The sequence below is a fragment of the Homalodisca vitripennis genome, chromosome 1, assembly GCF_021130785.1.
Source record: "Homalodisca vitripennis isolate AUS2020 chromosome 1, UT_GWSS_2.1, whole genome shotgun sequence".
Classification (NCBI taxonomy): Eukaryota; Metazoa; Arthropoda; class Insecta; order Hemiptera; family Cicadellidae; genus Homalodisca; species Homalodisca vitripennis.
Window position 1 is genome coordinate 52,775,247 of NC_060207.1, and position 17,621 is coordinate 52,792,867.

At 31.4% G+C, this 17,621-nt stretch overlaps 1 protein-coding gene across 1 annotated transcript in view; it reads left to right on the plus strand.

Annotated features, from left to right (window-relative positions):
• Window positions 1-297: 297 nt before the first annotated feature.
• Window positions 298-17,621, plus strand: part of LOC124361373 (locomotion-related protein Hikaru genki) — a 42,256-nt gene continuing 24,932 nt past the window's right edge. The window contains exon 1 of the mRNA XM_046815424.1: window positions 298-972. Coding sequence (XP_046671380.1) covers window positions 894-972 — 79 coding nt within the window. The 5' untranslated portion in view covers window positions 298-893. The remainder of the gene's footprint in view (window positions 973-17,621) is intronic.

A 17,621-nucleotide genomic window follows, 5' to 3' on the forward strand; every position in this document is an offset into this window, starting at 1 on the left:
TTTTCGTCTGATGGGGATGAAAATGAGATTGTGAACATCCATCTGGAATATTACTCAGAATTCGATTCCTGACAGTATTGCCTCGGCAATCCCATCGCCTCGATTCCTGACAGAATTACCTGCCCCATCAATCCGGGTGTCGTTTTTGGCAGGTTTCCAATAGGAAGTGGGACTAGACGGGCGGCAGGTGTGAAGTGCTATGGATTACGGCGGGGTGGTTGGCATGCAGGGGGTGGGTGGTAGTGTCTGGCGCAGGTCCGGGCTTCAGTAGCAGTCTTGTCTCTCGGTCCATTAACGTCAGTGCTGCTGTGACCTCACGCCAGGTGGGTGTGCCGCGCAGCGACCTCGTCTCACGTCCCCTTTAGCGATCTTCTTCCACGCCTACCACTTAACGTTCACATAGTGCACAAAACATTTTCTGAACTATATCCGTCTTACAATTATTTACTTTACCCGTGGAAAAATCATAAATATGATAGTGTGATATTTGTGCCGGATTCATCTATGTAATGAAAAAATAATGGAATGTTCAACTGGTTACAGTATATGGGCGAATCTAAGTAAAGGGTTTTAAGTTTGTTGTACATGCCATATATAAATATGTTTTAAGTAAAGTTTTCTAAATTATTTTACTGGTCTGAAAAAGTTTTAAAATAAGTAACACATTAATTTATAGAGTAATGCTGATCTTATGTGATGTGATTTTCTTACAAAGCTTTTAAATAATCTCAGATATTTTTCACTAACGGTTAAATAAACCCACTGAAAGCTCCATTCAATATTTGTAAAGATGGTATAAAATACCTGTCGGAAGTGATACCGCACCGGATGTGTCCCTCCCCCCGCCCGGAAGTCAGTGACAACATGTGCTCCTCACGACCCGACTACTAAGCATGGCTAACCCATACATCACCTTTTTGTCGCTAAGTTGCCTGCTTTCAGGGACACTCCTGGCAAGGATCCACAGAAAAGGTAATTTTTTCCTTTGCAAAGTATGAATAATGCGCTCGTTTATCATGGTATATGAATAGCGGCGTCTCAGCCAGCTTATATATGGCCTCTGGGAATACTTTATTTTAACATAATTGTGTAATATCTTCGTGAACGAAAACACCTTTTACTTGAGACACTCTCATTCACCTCCTTCGTGCAATAATATGTGTATATATAAGTCATATATGTTTTTATTTAACCTGATAAAATAACAGTACGCTATCAAGGTAAACACGTTTCTTCATTTTTAGAGACCAGAATTCTTAATCGTTATTAACGCGAATTTAATACTAAACATTTAACATAAATCTGTCGCACATATTTTACAGATACGTGCATATCATGTTTTAAAGGCTTACAGAGTATGTAAATATTAGAGATGTTGTAAGTTTTATAAGGTGGTACAACTATAATAATAGTGCATGTACTATATTCATTTATATAGTTTCCAAATTGAAATTACCCCAAACTTAGATTAAAACATGTAATAATCGATGAAGCATTTACCACACCACTTCTGCAATAACCAATATCTTTACGGATTAATATTAAAAGGACCGATATTTATTACTCTATTACTATTCAAGGAAATTATAAAGCAAATTATTAATTTTAAACATGTATCGTACAAAATACAAGTAAGACTCTTTTAAAATACGTGTTTAAAACTCTGATATATAGTATACTAGCCCCAGTGCATTGATTTATTAAATCTACATTTACAAATTACATAATTTTCATTTAGGAAATAATACTTTGAGTGCCGTAGATGATTATATTTTAATTATATCTTAGCCAATATCAGTGAGTGTACGAGTTAAAAGTTAAATTGGATATATTGTTAAGTAGTGACAGCTACTGAGTAAATATTTCTAAGTAGTAATTAAGTAATAATACTAAGTATAAATTTTAAGTATGATATATAAATTACTGTAAACATTGAATGAAAAAGCCCCAAATCATTGATTGCTATAAATGAGAACGCCCAGTTTAACTCAATATTTTTTTACTTTAACTTGATACTGTCTTATAGTTTCTCTTTATTGTATTTATCAATGATATAGATTAATAATTCGAATACGAATGTCTTCATTCTCAAGGAGTTTTTCCATGCTTATATGAAACCTTGTATGGTTTTTTTATAACAAAGTTTTACAAAATACGACTACAGATTTTTAGAATATCTTAGCATTTCGTAACCCGATTTACTGGACTGTATAAGTTACAGTTGCAACTGAATTTACATAAGCCAATAATAACTAACTTGGCATTGATATACAGGCATATTATACTCGTGCGAGTATTTGGTAAGTATTTCGGACAAGCCAGGTAGTTCGCATTGATCATGAGATATTTTCGACAGCAACTTAAGTTGTAGGTTAGGTGACAACCTGAAATTTCTCATTATATTGAATGTAATTATTTTATCAAAATTTATTCTATGGGATACATATGTATTTTAATTTAGTATTAAATTCAATCAAAGCTACCTCAATAGAAATATTTCTGTATGCAAATAAGGATCAATTCGGTTATAAGTTATTGTAATAAAATACTGTTTCAGAAAATTGAAAAGGAGAATAAGTAATAAAAGCACTTCCGTTACTTTTTATATAAATTAATTCGAGTTATACGCTCAAATAAAGTGAACCATATCCCTAATATAAATGTGCACATGAGATAAATAATATTTATTTTAGTGCCAGAGAGAGTATAAATACTAGTGGCGAGAGAGTGCATCAGCAAAACAAACATTCTGCTTGGACGTAATGCAAAATAAAACCACAGAGATTGTGGTGCACAATTTGCATAGGATTGATTTTACAAACGCATGAATATTTCTCTTTTACTGGTTATATGTAAAAGTGCATTTTGCATTATAAAACATAACTTTTTATATTTTAAGGTTATGACCTTTTGTAGCATTGCTTCAACATCATTCTTAAAAATATAATAATGTAAATTGTAAACCAAGCTGTTTAAGAAATCTGACCTGTTAGAATCTGAGTTTTTCAAAGTATATAAACATTAATATCCATGAAAAACAAAATAATTGGTACAACTTAAGAGTCTAAGGACTAAAATGCTTAGAAAGTTAATTGTTATAAAATTTAAGGCAATCCTCACTTATTATTTTTGCAGTAAAACTTAAGTTAATGCAGAAATAATGTGCATAAATTAAATTGGTGAAATAAAATGATTTAATATTAAAACTGGTAATACTCCACTTAATTAATACTCCAATTAATTGGAAAGTGATCATGATTTGTAAAAGAATTAGTTTGTGTTCGATATTAATTAATGTCAACATGTATACATGATACTAGCTGAGTAAGACGTTATATTGAAAACCTTAATGTTTAATGTGTTCCTTGTACGAGATGAAGACACATATTACAGTAGTTCTTTGTTTAAAGTTTGATACCGACGATGGAAGATTTGAAAGGATAATAGCATATCGGACTCTTGCCATCGCTATACGTTACTAACACAGAACACCTCACTTCGAAGATTGAAATATAACCTTTTCCCAAGTTTCAAAACACTAAAACAGAAGGATATACGTAAACAAATCGTTAAAAAAACTATTCAGAACTTCGAGAATGAACTCAACTCAAATTATTCAAAATTTCACAAAAGAGTATGTCGTACAAAACAACAAGCAGTACTTGACTGGTACAACAGCATAAAGTCCACAGTGATAAGAATTAACCAAATGATCTAACTGCATAGAGCCAAGAGCATTAGACAACAGATTTCACATGCACAAGGGAAGGTAGGTTAAGGTAGAAGACAGCGGAGATGTCGGCACTTCAGTACACACTTGTACTACATTAATACAACAGTTGTACTAGTATTTACCCTCGGATTACCAAAGTAATAGAGACAGCGAGTCATTGGTATGTTTCTATATTAGCCCAAATTTTCCTTACAAACGAATGGAATCTGTAAAACATTATACAATTAAATGAATTTATAATATTTGGTACTTCTCATTGTGACGAATCAGATTATGCAATTAAGTCTAGCATCATTAGTTCTGGTACCAGTTCTGTACAGTTTATGTACAACTACCAAGGTGGCTACCTTACGACCGACGAGGGTTAAGAAAGTCGATAGAAGAATAGTTAATTCTCGAGCACTTCAAAATAATAACACAAAAAAAGAAAATAATTTGCACAAGTTTCACGTATATTGTGCGTTTCAACATGAATATTTTAACACATATATCCTCGTCTAATAATACTTAAAAGAAGTGATAACATTATATAACTCCAAAGGGTGTTGATTCTGACAAAAAGTTGAAATGTTAAGTGTTCGTGTTTATCTAAATAGTGAAACTATTAGTAACTTTCTTAAAACAATCTTAACTATAACAAATATTAACAAATTAACTTTCTATTCCATAATTAAATTTTTTTTTTTATATCTACACAGACATTGCAGAGCATAATTGTGATGTACGTTACTTTTAACGAGGTAGGAGTGTGCCAGACAGTGCACTTAGAGACGACAGTAACAGCCTTTACCAAGTGTAAAGGATATGAGAATTATCCCAATTTCAATCTTGCGGAATATGTTTCAACCCATTATAAGAAAAGCTGTCTTGAGATAACTCACACCAAAAAGTACTAAATTTGACCCCTAATCATTCCAGGGAATACTAGGCCTACTGTTCCCTCAGTTCCCGCGCTGTTTGAATACAATGGGTGTATCCTGGCCATTCTGGTCATATGAGGGACATATTTATTACGTATGTAAAAATGAAGTCTCATCCAAACTTCAAGTTTATTGCTCAATTAGTTATAGAGACTAGTATTATAACAGGCTTCACTAGCAGCCAAACACCATAGATGGATGTTTACTAGTATTAAACTTGATCTTGCCTATTTAGATATGTAGCATCATACAAATTTTCAAGTCTATAGCACATTTAGTTCTCGATATATTGTGTAAAAGATAGACAGACATAAACAGAACTCTGCCAGCTCACAAAGCGGTAGAAAATACTTCAATAGCTCTATAGCACGTTCCAATATTGAGACATCCTGCATGAATTGCACTTCTCTAATGCTAAGAAAGATTCCCTGAAGGGACATTGAACTCAATGTCCCTCAAGGGGTTTGGTAGGAATTTTAAATTTATACCTGAATCCTCTTTCGGATTTCCTACGGGCAACAACCTGACAGAAGTAACGTTTCTCCAACCACCTGAGCGATAGGCTTCGCAAAACCTCAGCTAATTAAGTTACGGTGCTGAATACTAATAATAATATTTTTGTTATGGTTTGCGTCTATTTTACGTTTTCAAGCTACTCACATTAGCTTAGAAATTTAACGTTAGAATTGGTAATAAAAGTTTAGCAAAGTTAGTTCAAATAATGTTTAAAAAAATAATTAAAATTATCTATTGAAAGATTTACCACACGTCATAAATAAAAACAAATACATTATATGTGAATATTCTTGACAGCGATATGAAGTCATCTGTCTAAAAATACCGCTTGGGGTAGAGCACGCAACCGAGAGAGTAGGCACTTTAATACTAAGAGTAGTGTATGAGTAATGTTGATTGTCAAATTAACTTTATTATTCTTCATGTATTGGGAAATTAAAAGATGATGGTACAGCCACACTTTCAGCTATAATAAATGTACAATACAAATCTGTTCTTCTGTGACCTTTATAGAGACAGAGTTGTCTCATATTTATTTGTCCATGACACTCTTATATTTTGCGAGAAGTGTAAAGACATAATATAGGTAATATATTTGCAATTATACAAATTATATTTCAACTAATTTTTTTTAACATTCTCTGAAAGTGGAATTAGCTCAGTCATTATTTTCGATATTTCTGGATGAATGAAAAATAAACAATTGAGAAGTAATACCGTATTTTATCGTTATAATGAAATTAAGGTAAAAGTGTATACAATATTACTTCAAAATTTAATATTACACAACACACATTACACTTCTAGGTATATAATGAGTAACCGTTTGAAACATACTTTTCATAGACATGTTCTACGTTATACTCTGTAAATTTTTGTTGTTTATAATAAGTGATTATACAAACTCGTCACTTATAAATTAATTGTAAATTGACATCGTAAATCTGTATAAAATATTACATTACATAAATAAATTAAAATGGAAGAATATTTCAGTCAAGACTTTCTTTCTTGTTTTGCACTGCAGCTTCGAAAGAACAAGTTTTATTGAAGTTCTCTACCTATTGAAGTTTTCTACCATCGCTGTAAACAATGAGTCTGTTCTCCGAGAAAGAAAGTTTTTTATAATGTACTTCATTTTCATTTCAGAACATAAAATCGTGGAGCATTTTCTTTTAACATGATGGAAATTCCAGAAAGTATAAAGAAAGAATAAACAACATATTGTATTCCAAAACAAACTGTGCTTAATTCTAGTAACTTTTGTTGTATTTTTAAGGGGAGATGTACGCCCATAAGCCCGTAATGTTAAACATATGCTTATATATAACTCTCAGAAAGTATCAGAGTTATAAAATTGAAATTTTTATCCTAAAATAAACATAGTATTCTAAAGACACCCTACTAATTTCATAGAATTCCATTAACTTGTTGGCATTATTTGTATTTTTTAAATATTTGTAAATTTTTGTGCTTATAATTTTGGATTACTATTTTAAAATAATTTTTTATTGTTGAGCTAGAAGTCTAAATCTAGTAGGGTTCGTGTAAACAGACATTCTTAATAACCTGTAAAAATTTGAAATGAATTGGCCTTCTACTTTGTGAGATAATGGGACTTTTGTGTAAAAAAAAAATAGATTTTCGGGGAATCGCGAAAACATGATAAACATATATTTACTTACATTTCAAAACATTCCAGCTTCGTAATTCTGATCCTTTTCCTTCTCAGCATCGAGGAGTTTCTTCCTGATCATCCTGGTCCTTTTTCTGGCTAGCTTTGTCTTCTCTTCACATGCTATACCTGATTTTATCATCCGATCTCGATCAATTTCAATGGAGCAACATTTGTTGTGTTAAAACTGCCAGTTTAAAAAAAATGGCATAATTAAAATTATTTTTTTCCGCACAGGCTGTCAACTAAGGTAAATTTTATGTTGACTTAACTGTTGGTGATATTTACTTTTTATTAGAGTTACCTGCCTACAAAGTAAGCACATATGTCTTTAGTGAAAACATATATTTTACAAGGCTTTGATTTATTCAATTACTTTTCCATGATAGTCCATGTGAACTAGGATTGCACTTTTTCAGTCAACTCCCAAATTTATTGTATAGTACTACAACACGCTTATCAGTTATCAGTCTTATATTTTTTAAGGAGCCTGTAATGATATTCCAAATGATATGAAGTTAAAACAAATCTTTTGCCTTTCAACCCATATTTACAGTAAGTCCCAGCTACCAAAGCGACTGTTAATAAATTGTGGGTACTATTAAATACTGAATCAAAGTAGCTTTTATCTTTCCGACAATAGCTTACACGAACAACAATATAAAATTTAGAAAATTGCTATATTGTACTATGAAAATGTAATTCCGGTGTTAGCAGTAAATCCTCAAGTAGATCGATTTAATATAATTAATTCTTCATATTTCTCAAACACTTGCTATAATATCGAGATTATACAGTTCAAATTAAATGAATTAACAAACACTAGTTGCTAAGAATATGCTTTTTACTATTTTAAGTCGTGAATTAAAAATTATTTTCAAGGTTAAGTTTAAATGAATAAAACAAATTATAGAATATATAATATATGAGATAACATAAATATTGCATTTAAATTTTTGACGTTTCAAACTATATTACAGACTAACTGAAATGTTACTGTAAACTTAAAGCCTAATTTTAACCAAATGTTCTGATTAAACACCGAATAATGTATGGTATCAAAACAATATACATCAAGAAAGATATAAATATATAGAGCGAAAGAAATACATATTTTTTATTTTCTTGGTAACTTTACCATCCTTTAAGTTAAATAAGAAATGTAATAAGTTGATATTAAGTGTTGTGCTACCAATTTGAAATATTGTAGATGTTGCATATGAATAAAATGTAATTAATCTAAAAATTTTAACTTGAATTTAATAGAGCAGGCCTGGTAATTCTTATTAATGACGTAAACAGTAACTAAAAAAAACAATAAGTTTCTTGTAGAAAATTACTTTTAAATGTTATTTGTATAAAAACATAAACTTTTTCAATGTATTATTAAAATAATTATGATTTATTCTGGGTTTAATTTGAAATTGTTGTTAAGTTGTAATTCATGGTTGCAAGGATCCATATCGTCCCTCTTTATTTATGTTAGTGTTAATAAATACTATTTTACTAATTACAAATAAGCCGATAATTAAACACTATGTTACATTGTATATTATTTTAAAACCGTGCAACTGAATTAATAAGCATTAAAATACATATTAAGATACTTTATAATTAAAAACAGTAATTTATTGGTTGATATAAGGCAACTGAAACATTTTAATTGGATGTGGTTGTGATGATTTCAGTAGGTTACCAGCTAAAAGCTTAAAACTCAGTATCCGTATATGTAATTAATTATACAATAACAACTTGTAATTTTAGTTAATTTAGCTGTTGATTTATAGTTGATTTAACAAACTATAAAAAAGTTTGTTAAATACGTTAAGAATTTTGTGGTAAGAATAATCAAATATTATACCGGAACTAGCTACACTTATTTTCATTACAAACCGTGAGTAAGCGTATCACATAATGTAATGTAGTATGTGAGGTGACCCTGTTCTCTAGCGAATAAAGCGTTATTGACACTCGGTCTCCTCAGTCGCCTCCGGCAGTACCTCAACACTTGATACTTTCTTATAAAGAGTACACGGAAACTCCATTTCCTTCAGAAGTAAACACTGTAGAGATAATTTCTTTGAATACTTTTTATTCATTTAAGTGCACTACCGTGTTTATTAAAGACCTGTGCATTTAATTTAACACATTGCTTTAGTTCGAGCATCGACCATCACATGAAAATGAAATGTTTTTTTTATTTAGAAGTCCTGTCAAATATATTCAGCTTCTCAGTTGTAGAGTATTAATTTTAGGCTTTTTTCTCGGTATATTGTGTTGTAAAACCTCTGTAAAAATGTTATTATTTTACCATTACATATCAAGAATATTAAATTGGTAAGGTTACAATATATTGCGTAGTTGAGTTCAGTTGTGTAGTGTTATAAGATAACAGATAGTTTGTTAATGGTAACTGAATACTACAGCCGTATAAAACTTAAATACATTTATAAATTAATTAAATAATTTTTCTTTGAGTTTATTAAATCTTCATTTCTACACATTACAGAAGTAAACTTGATTAATCAATTCAGCTAGTAACAAAAAATTTTACACATTGACTGTTGACATCAAAATTTAGCAATCATTACATCATTAAATTCAAAATTTGCATAATATATTATTATAAAAATCAAATGCTCGCCCTTGGTTTTAATATCAATATTTAAATTCCAATACGATATGTGTTTTAGCATAATGTTATTCTAAACGTATTTAGACGAGTACGCTCTTTTAAACATTTTATTATTTTATGGTTTATGAGTTTTTACAACGTATCCATTTAAAAGATGTTTTATGTTTTTGTGGTTAGACTAAAAGTTCTCCAAAATTATTTTTTTCGTACGCGCTGCTTTTACTTTTTGTACATAACCAGCGGCAGCAGCACACTGTACACGTGTAAGTGCAATCAAAGCTTAGTGGAGAAAGATGTCTATAATCACAATTGAAGTTTTCATTAGTCCAAGGAAGTCAGGCATGAAATAAAGCCAATATTTAGGGATTTGATATACCTTAAACTTCTAGGAAAATATGTGCAAGGAAAGACCGAATGTCATATCGATTGCTCAATAATGTAATGTGCTCCGTTATACCAGAATGAGTGTTTATTACATCATCTGAACTGAAATATAGTGCTTATTAGTCAAGTTGTACATTTAATGATTGCATTTACTGAGTAGCAGAGTAAAAGAAATGGACGATTGTAGCCGGGGAATCATATGATTGCAGTAATAAAACACGTGTAAAAAGTACGACTGCGGAAACCAGAAAAAATTTTCTTGATATAAGTGAAAATGAATGTGGGATAAAACTTTAAATACATGGAAGCAGAAAACTCAGTATATAGTGTAGGAGAGTATTAGTGTTGTTGGTAATTACGTAACCGTTTTTAATCGCTATTTCTGAAAGTGTTGTACTGTCCATAAAACGTTAACATCATTATCTCAGCTCAGAAGCGAGTGCCATTATCCGTTATAGATAACGGATATCCTAATAAAGTTTTTATTGTAGTTTTATGGTGTTAATACTAGTGTAACACTAGGGGTTTATAATATTACAATTTGAAAACTTAAACAAAGATTTTGTGTGTTTTCTTTTAGTATGACGCAGTAAAATAATTGTTTTATAAAAAAATGAAATATCATATCCCTGAATAAATAATAATTTTAATTTAATCGTTACATAAACAATACAATACATTTTTTGAAAAATAATTTAAACTATCACAACATATTGTTACACATTACTTTTAGAGTAATAATTTAAATTTTGTTTAAGTGAAATATTGACAGACCGAAAAATATTACAAATACATACATGATTTAACCAAGGTATCAGTGTTAGTTATAATATTTTTGTTTTTATCACAGTAGTTGTAGCTCATTTTACTATCGAAATGTACTCTAACGGCGTATAAATATTTAAACGGAGAGGCAGAAACAATTGTGCAATCCAATAGGAAGAGTAAAAAGACAGCTGCCTGGCGATCCCCGAGGGACAGGTATCGATCCATCAGGGGCGAGAAGGGAATCTGCTATTCCCCATCGCATTTTAGTCTTGTTTTCACTAATATTCTAAATATCCGTATTTTAGGGAAGTTTACAACACGCTGTACGCACGCACTTAGTCCAATTGAAATGTTGTGATTAGTTTTCTAATTACTCCAATAGAAAAGTATTGTGAATTTTTCTTTACAAATAAACAGTTACAAATGTTAAAAAGTTCTATCACAAATAAGAGACAGCTATCTCAAAAACATATTATACAATTGTATTTATATCTAGATATATTAAACTGTACCTGGTTAGGTTAAAGCTATTGTTATACATGCTAATGCAACATCTGTGACGGCCGTCAACCTTCCAATTGTCCAGTGAATGTTTAGAGTGAATTCTTCAGTTGCATAAAAGCGTTAGTTATTGATAACTGTAGTCAGTCGTACCGCAATTGATTGAAATTTAAACAAATTCATTACCTTTTGTGTCTTTAGTCGTTTAAACCTGTTAGTAATGCATTTTCTGTAACTTTCCAGTTTTACTGTTAATTTTGTAATAACTGTTTAAATTAAATTATTATTGATAAATTTATATATATATATATATATATATATATATATATATATATATATATATATATATATATATATATATATATATACATTAAATTGTATAAATGGCAATAATTGCCTTATTTAATTTCAATAAACATTGAATCGCAAAAAGTACTTGCTCCGCCGGGAGTCGAACCCGGATCTCTCACTTGCCGGGTGAATGTGCTACCATTACACCACAGAGCGCTTACTTTTTCCGATTCAGTTATTTTGTATTTGGCCATATCTGTCACATATGCGTTTTTAAATAAGCAAACTAACATACGATCGGAAAACCAAATACCTGTCAAACGACTTTTAGTTACATAAAATTGTATAAATGGCAATTGCTTTATTTAATTTCAATAAACATTGAATCGCAAAAAGTACTTGCTCCGCCGGGAGTCGAACCCGGATCTCTCACTTGCCGGGTGAATGTGCTACCATTACACCACAGAGCGCTTAATAAATAATATATATATATATATATATATATATATATATATATATATATATATATATATATATATATATATGTTTGGTATTTACAATTGATTTTATTTAAATGCTTTCTATTATTTCACAATTCCATGAATTCCTATTTAACTAATTTTTTATTTTAGTCTAAGTGTTCTTAATATAGTATTTCAAGACTGGCTCTTGTATTCATAAAAATTAACATTTTATTTTTCCTACCCATAGTTTAGTATGAGTTTTAGAAGTCTAGGTGACTGCCACTTCCCCCAGGTGTTGCGTATCATGCTCCGCAAATATTTTCAAGGCTTAAAGCTTATTTTACTCTCGAGATGTCTTGCAGAGGGAGGGACAGATAGACATTTCACAGAAAAGATATGTATACATCCATCTCCCTCCCTCGACATAAAAGAGAAAGTGTGTCATCCTAGTAAGTCTACTTTAATGACGCTCAGCCAAATTCCACGGCTGTACATGTGCGACCATAGAACTCATTCTTGTCTATGTAGAAGTGAAATCTCATGCAAAATTTAAAGTATACTGATTATCTATATCTAGATATATAGCCACACGGTACATTCCATATTTTGTTCTTTAAGGGGATTCTGCATCTAGATGGGTGTTTTTTTTATATTTACTAACATTTTATTATTTTTGAATGTATTTTTTCAATTCCCTACATGTAAAAACTAATATGTTAAATACCTTTGGTGTCATATTTTAATTTTACTTGGATACAATAAAATAAATACTCGTTTTTATTTTGTAAAAACGTTAATTTTTTAAAATTGATATTCCATAGCTGAATGACAATCAATTGTTATCCTGTTTATTTTATTTTGATGCTATTGACAGCTACTACATTCCTATGTATTTTCATTGTCATACTTAACCCAATAGATTAAAATTCCATGGGCTTTTAAAAATTAAAAAAAATATTTTCTCATTTTATTTTATTTGTATAATTAAAAAAAATAGGTTAGGTAAGCTGTAGAGTTATGAAAATACATAGGAATTTTAGACATGATATGAATAATACCTGGAAAAAATTTCAGCTCTCTATGTTATTATGGTTCTCAAGCAATATCAATTTTTATTCAAAGAAACCTAACTTTCGGAAAATCGCGATAAACTAAAATAGTTTCATTTCTTCAATGTAAATCTACAAGTTTATATTAATACAACAATTTTATATAACATAATATTACATTAATTTGTTATTTTACATAGGCCTATTAGAATAGTATCCATAAATATTTTTTGTTGGTCCAAAAATCTAAGTTTTGAAGTCTTAAAAAAAAAAAAAAAAATTAGAACCTACCGTATCAAGTAGTGGTTCCAGCATTCAGATCTTTACAGCCAATGTAGCCTACTAGGTTTTTAGACCTAGAATTCTCCTGCACCATACACCAGCCCTTCTGTTGCTCTTAGTCTTTCTTCTTCTGCTATCTGTGCCACTTTCAGTCTCCTCCTATATTCTCCAATCTGTAACTCTTTGCGCCTTTTTGATAGTCGTAAGCCTGCTTTTATCAAAGCGCTTAGCTATCCTATAACTGTGCCTCCCAGGACTAATACCTGCAGCCTCTTGATAGCTTGAACAAGTTTTCATATAGCCTGTGTTGTAAATGCTGATGGCTTCAAAAATACCCAGTTCAAGTTTTGTTTTAGATGTGTAAACAGTTTTGGGGCACTTTGACCAAATAACATTGTGGAGCGCCTCATTGGCATTTTGAGTCCGACCGGCTAAACACCTAGTCAACAAAGTTTCGGTGGAGAGCCTCTCATATAAAGGAAGCATTTCTTTCACTACATTAGGAGAGAGAGGTGTTTTGATTTTCAATGCATGTGGTTCAGGGATCTTACCATCAGCAATGGCTCTTTGGTAAAAACACCAAGATTCCTTCCCTAGCGGACATAACTTATGATGTGGTGATCTCATCAGTGGATTTTACAGTGAAAGAGAGTGGCATATATTGCCTCTTTCATTTTGGTTACATTACCAAGGTTTTTATGTATACCATTGTGGTAATACCTTGTTAGTTTTTGTATAACTGGTTCACTTAGGTGACCTCGAGATCGACCTCCAACTGGGTTTTTTGATTTTGAACGATCCTTTACTAGTTTTCTCAATCCAGTGCCTAACCTCTTTGCAACATGATTGAGGCACTCCACTTTTTCAATCTGTTTGTCACCATAAATATTGCAATCATTTAGATGTGCAATTGTTTTTGCATCGCCATCCGACAACATGGTTTGATATCTAAATCCAATGCTTTCGAACGCCGCCACAATCTTTCTGCTGCCTCCTCCACCTCCATTCCTGGTGATGAACCTACATAGTTTTGGTTACATACACCTTTGTGATTGTTGTACCAAGTCTGAAAATGCTCAGGGTTGCTAATTTTTCGTTTTGCTACCTCACATATGTTACAAAATTTGGATATCACTTCAAAATCTATAACAAGACCTGTCAAAATTTCAATACAACAACCAATCCCCATATTTGGATGTGAAACCACGTTTCTGCCATGATCCGTCATAACTCACAGTTATGTCAAAACACCTCATTGTCAGCATCTAAAGTGCCATAACACTTTTTTACTTCGAATCGGGCTAATTCCAAAACATGTTCCATTTCTGTTTTTGAAGAAGCGTGTAGGCTACTTATATGTTTTTGAAACGTTCTATAATTCATTGGACTCATGTTCAAGGACATACAAAACATATCTAAAAGCCCTATGCCCTTTGCCAATAGAAGCAATTGCTTTGACTACTCTGCGGTTTACGTCATAAGAACCTCTCGGAGTGTCGTTTGTATTCGTCGACTGGGACGTACAAAAGCTAGTCTCATAATCACAGTCATCACATTTTACATTCAGGGTAACAGCAAAACCTTTTATGCATTTGGTTATTACTTTTGACCTCTCAGAAAAACACATTTTACAAGGAAAAGAGCCTATAAAACTTTCAAGCTTCTTGGTTTCGACTAAAATGTATTCTGATGATTCGTTTTTTTTCTGGAAATTATCTCATTATAACTAGAATATAATGCAAATCCAGTAGGCCTACTTACATTTTCCACAGTCCTCTTCACTTACTTGTTGTTGGACAAATGGTGCATTTGTAACATGTTGCATACTAACACTAGGTTGTGGATCACAAGTTTGTAGGTTAGGCCTAGGCTCAACTGGAGCTCTATTTCCATTGTCACTTGTATCTTTCCATCTTAGCGAAATCGCTTGTCTATTTCTATCACTTAGTCTCTTTTTGGAGTTCTTTTTTTCGACCCATATTTGACCTAAACTATTCACTTATTGTAGACACTAAAACACAAGAAACTGCACAATTACAATTGTAAACAAACAGAATAATTTTGTGAATGTTTGTTTTGTGATATGCTACCATATGACTCAAATACATTTGATCAGCTGTTTGAGCAAACAGTTGTTAGCTAACTAACATACAAGCTAGCCAGAAAGACAAACAAACAAAGATAAATAACTATAGAAACAAAGAGTAAACAATAATGCTTATTACATGTAAAGTTTCTTTGAAACCAGAAAATGTCGAGTTCACACTCAGGACATGGCCGAATAAAATAAATATTATGAGATAAAATATTATTTTTTTTAGTCATAAAGTTATGTTTTTCTGGTTCAGAATTAAACAGAGAACAAGAATATGTATAAATATTTTTTTTTCAAATTTTTGTCATTTTTTGCCATTTCTAGATGCAGAATCCCCTTAAGATAAGTTTACTATCAGTGTTTAAGTAATACAAATTCCGATGAGCTACGAAAGGTAATAAATTCCTGAAATGTTATCAAATCAAATCTTGTCACTGACTTATAACAATGATATTCTACTTCATTACGTTTTCATTTACATAACGCAGAAGCTGAATGTGTTAATGTGTTAGAATATAGTAATTATAATTTTACTCAGGATGTAATGTAATTCTTCTGCTATTTTCTTGTTGCCATAATGATTATGAACATTCGGCCAAATTCCATGAGATGATATACACCATCATCAACGAACTCAGTGTGGTATATTATAAATGATTCGTCTAGCTAAATTTAAATTCTGTAAGTCTGTAATTTCGATTTTTTCGTGCGGACTGACAACAATGGTTTTTCTACAACTAATGAAACTGTTACGTTGTTGTAAATATATCATTATTATTAGCTATCCATCATTGCATGTAACGGAATTAATCCCTGTTAAGCTGTATTCTTGTCCTTGTAAGTAATAATAACAATGCGTAGTAGTCAATAGGTACTTAGTAGGCTATAAAATATGCCAACAACGGAATGGGCAAATTCCAATAGTTTGTAACTAAGTTAGCGTTAACAAGATGAATTTCTCCGATCAACAAGAGAAGTTGGGCTGAAACTTTCAGACTGAATTGGCTCTGGACTGATATAGAATTGGTTCCTAGTTTATCCGAACTTAGTTTCAAACTGCTTTCAATACGGAACTTTCGATTACGTTAGGTTGTTTGAAGTAATATTCAAGCTAAGTGAAAATGTTAGAATATAATTGAATAGTCTCAATAAAATTGCCTTCGTATAGTTTTGACTGAATTAGTTTAGTTCTTGAAATTATTTTACTTAAATTACAAATATCTCTGTCAGTGTCGATAAGCTTAGTATAGTGTCATAATATGTAAAAATATGCATTATAGACGGAAAGTTATAGAACAGACTAAGGTATGTATAATAGGGGTAGTATCGATATCTCGTAGTATTATGTGATCACGAAAATGATTTTATGAAGCTGAACGCACATGGTGAATCTAATAACCCATAAATGGAACGTTCCTTTGTCCGTAATTAAAAAAAATTCCGATGAAGTCAGAAAATGTTTCAGCACACGAAAGTGTCAGAGGTGTATGAGGGAAAGCTTTTAGCGAGAAGGAAAGTGGCCGTGAAAACTCATCATTTCCCATCTCAGCCTGAGGCGCCCTCGGCCATAACAAGTTTCAGTAACTTTAGAGAACTGATCTTGTTTGTTTACTCAGAATTTTAAAAACACCGTTAATGCAATACCGACCAGTATGTGGATATATCATACCATGTTCAATAAATTTTAATAAAAAAGTACCCTATATTTATAGTACATTGTATTTTCTCTGAGGAAAGGAATCATTTTTATAAATACACATGCTTAAGAGCTTTTATAAGACAACGATGCAGGACATTGACACCTCTTTATCAACTTACGTATCATTGCACACACCCTTTCGCACATAAACTGCAACAAATTCAAACATGTGGCAGTAAGGAATTAAAATGTATAGGCCATTTTTATCGTAACGTAGCTATTGTAGGAAGGTTTGATTCAATCTGAATATTGGGGTTTTTTAAATATAGGTAAAAATTAATCTTATTGTGTCGATATACGAATCCAAAGCAAGGTACAATATTACAATATAATTTGTATTATAAATGTATCTTATGTCGAAACGATTTAAAGAGTTAATTTTGAGGATCTTCCTCGCCGGCATTTTTTATCTATTTAGACGAACGTGACTCCAGATCCCAGGTCTCATATGAGTGACAGCGTCAGATTCCAGGCACTGCACTAAGACGGAGGTGAACTTTAGCTAAACTCAATATACATATTAATATTATATTTTTACCTGGTTTGATTGTTATTAATTAGGTTGATTCTAGTATTATAGTAATAGTTCTAAATACATGCATAGTTATG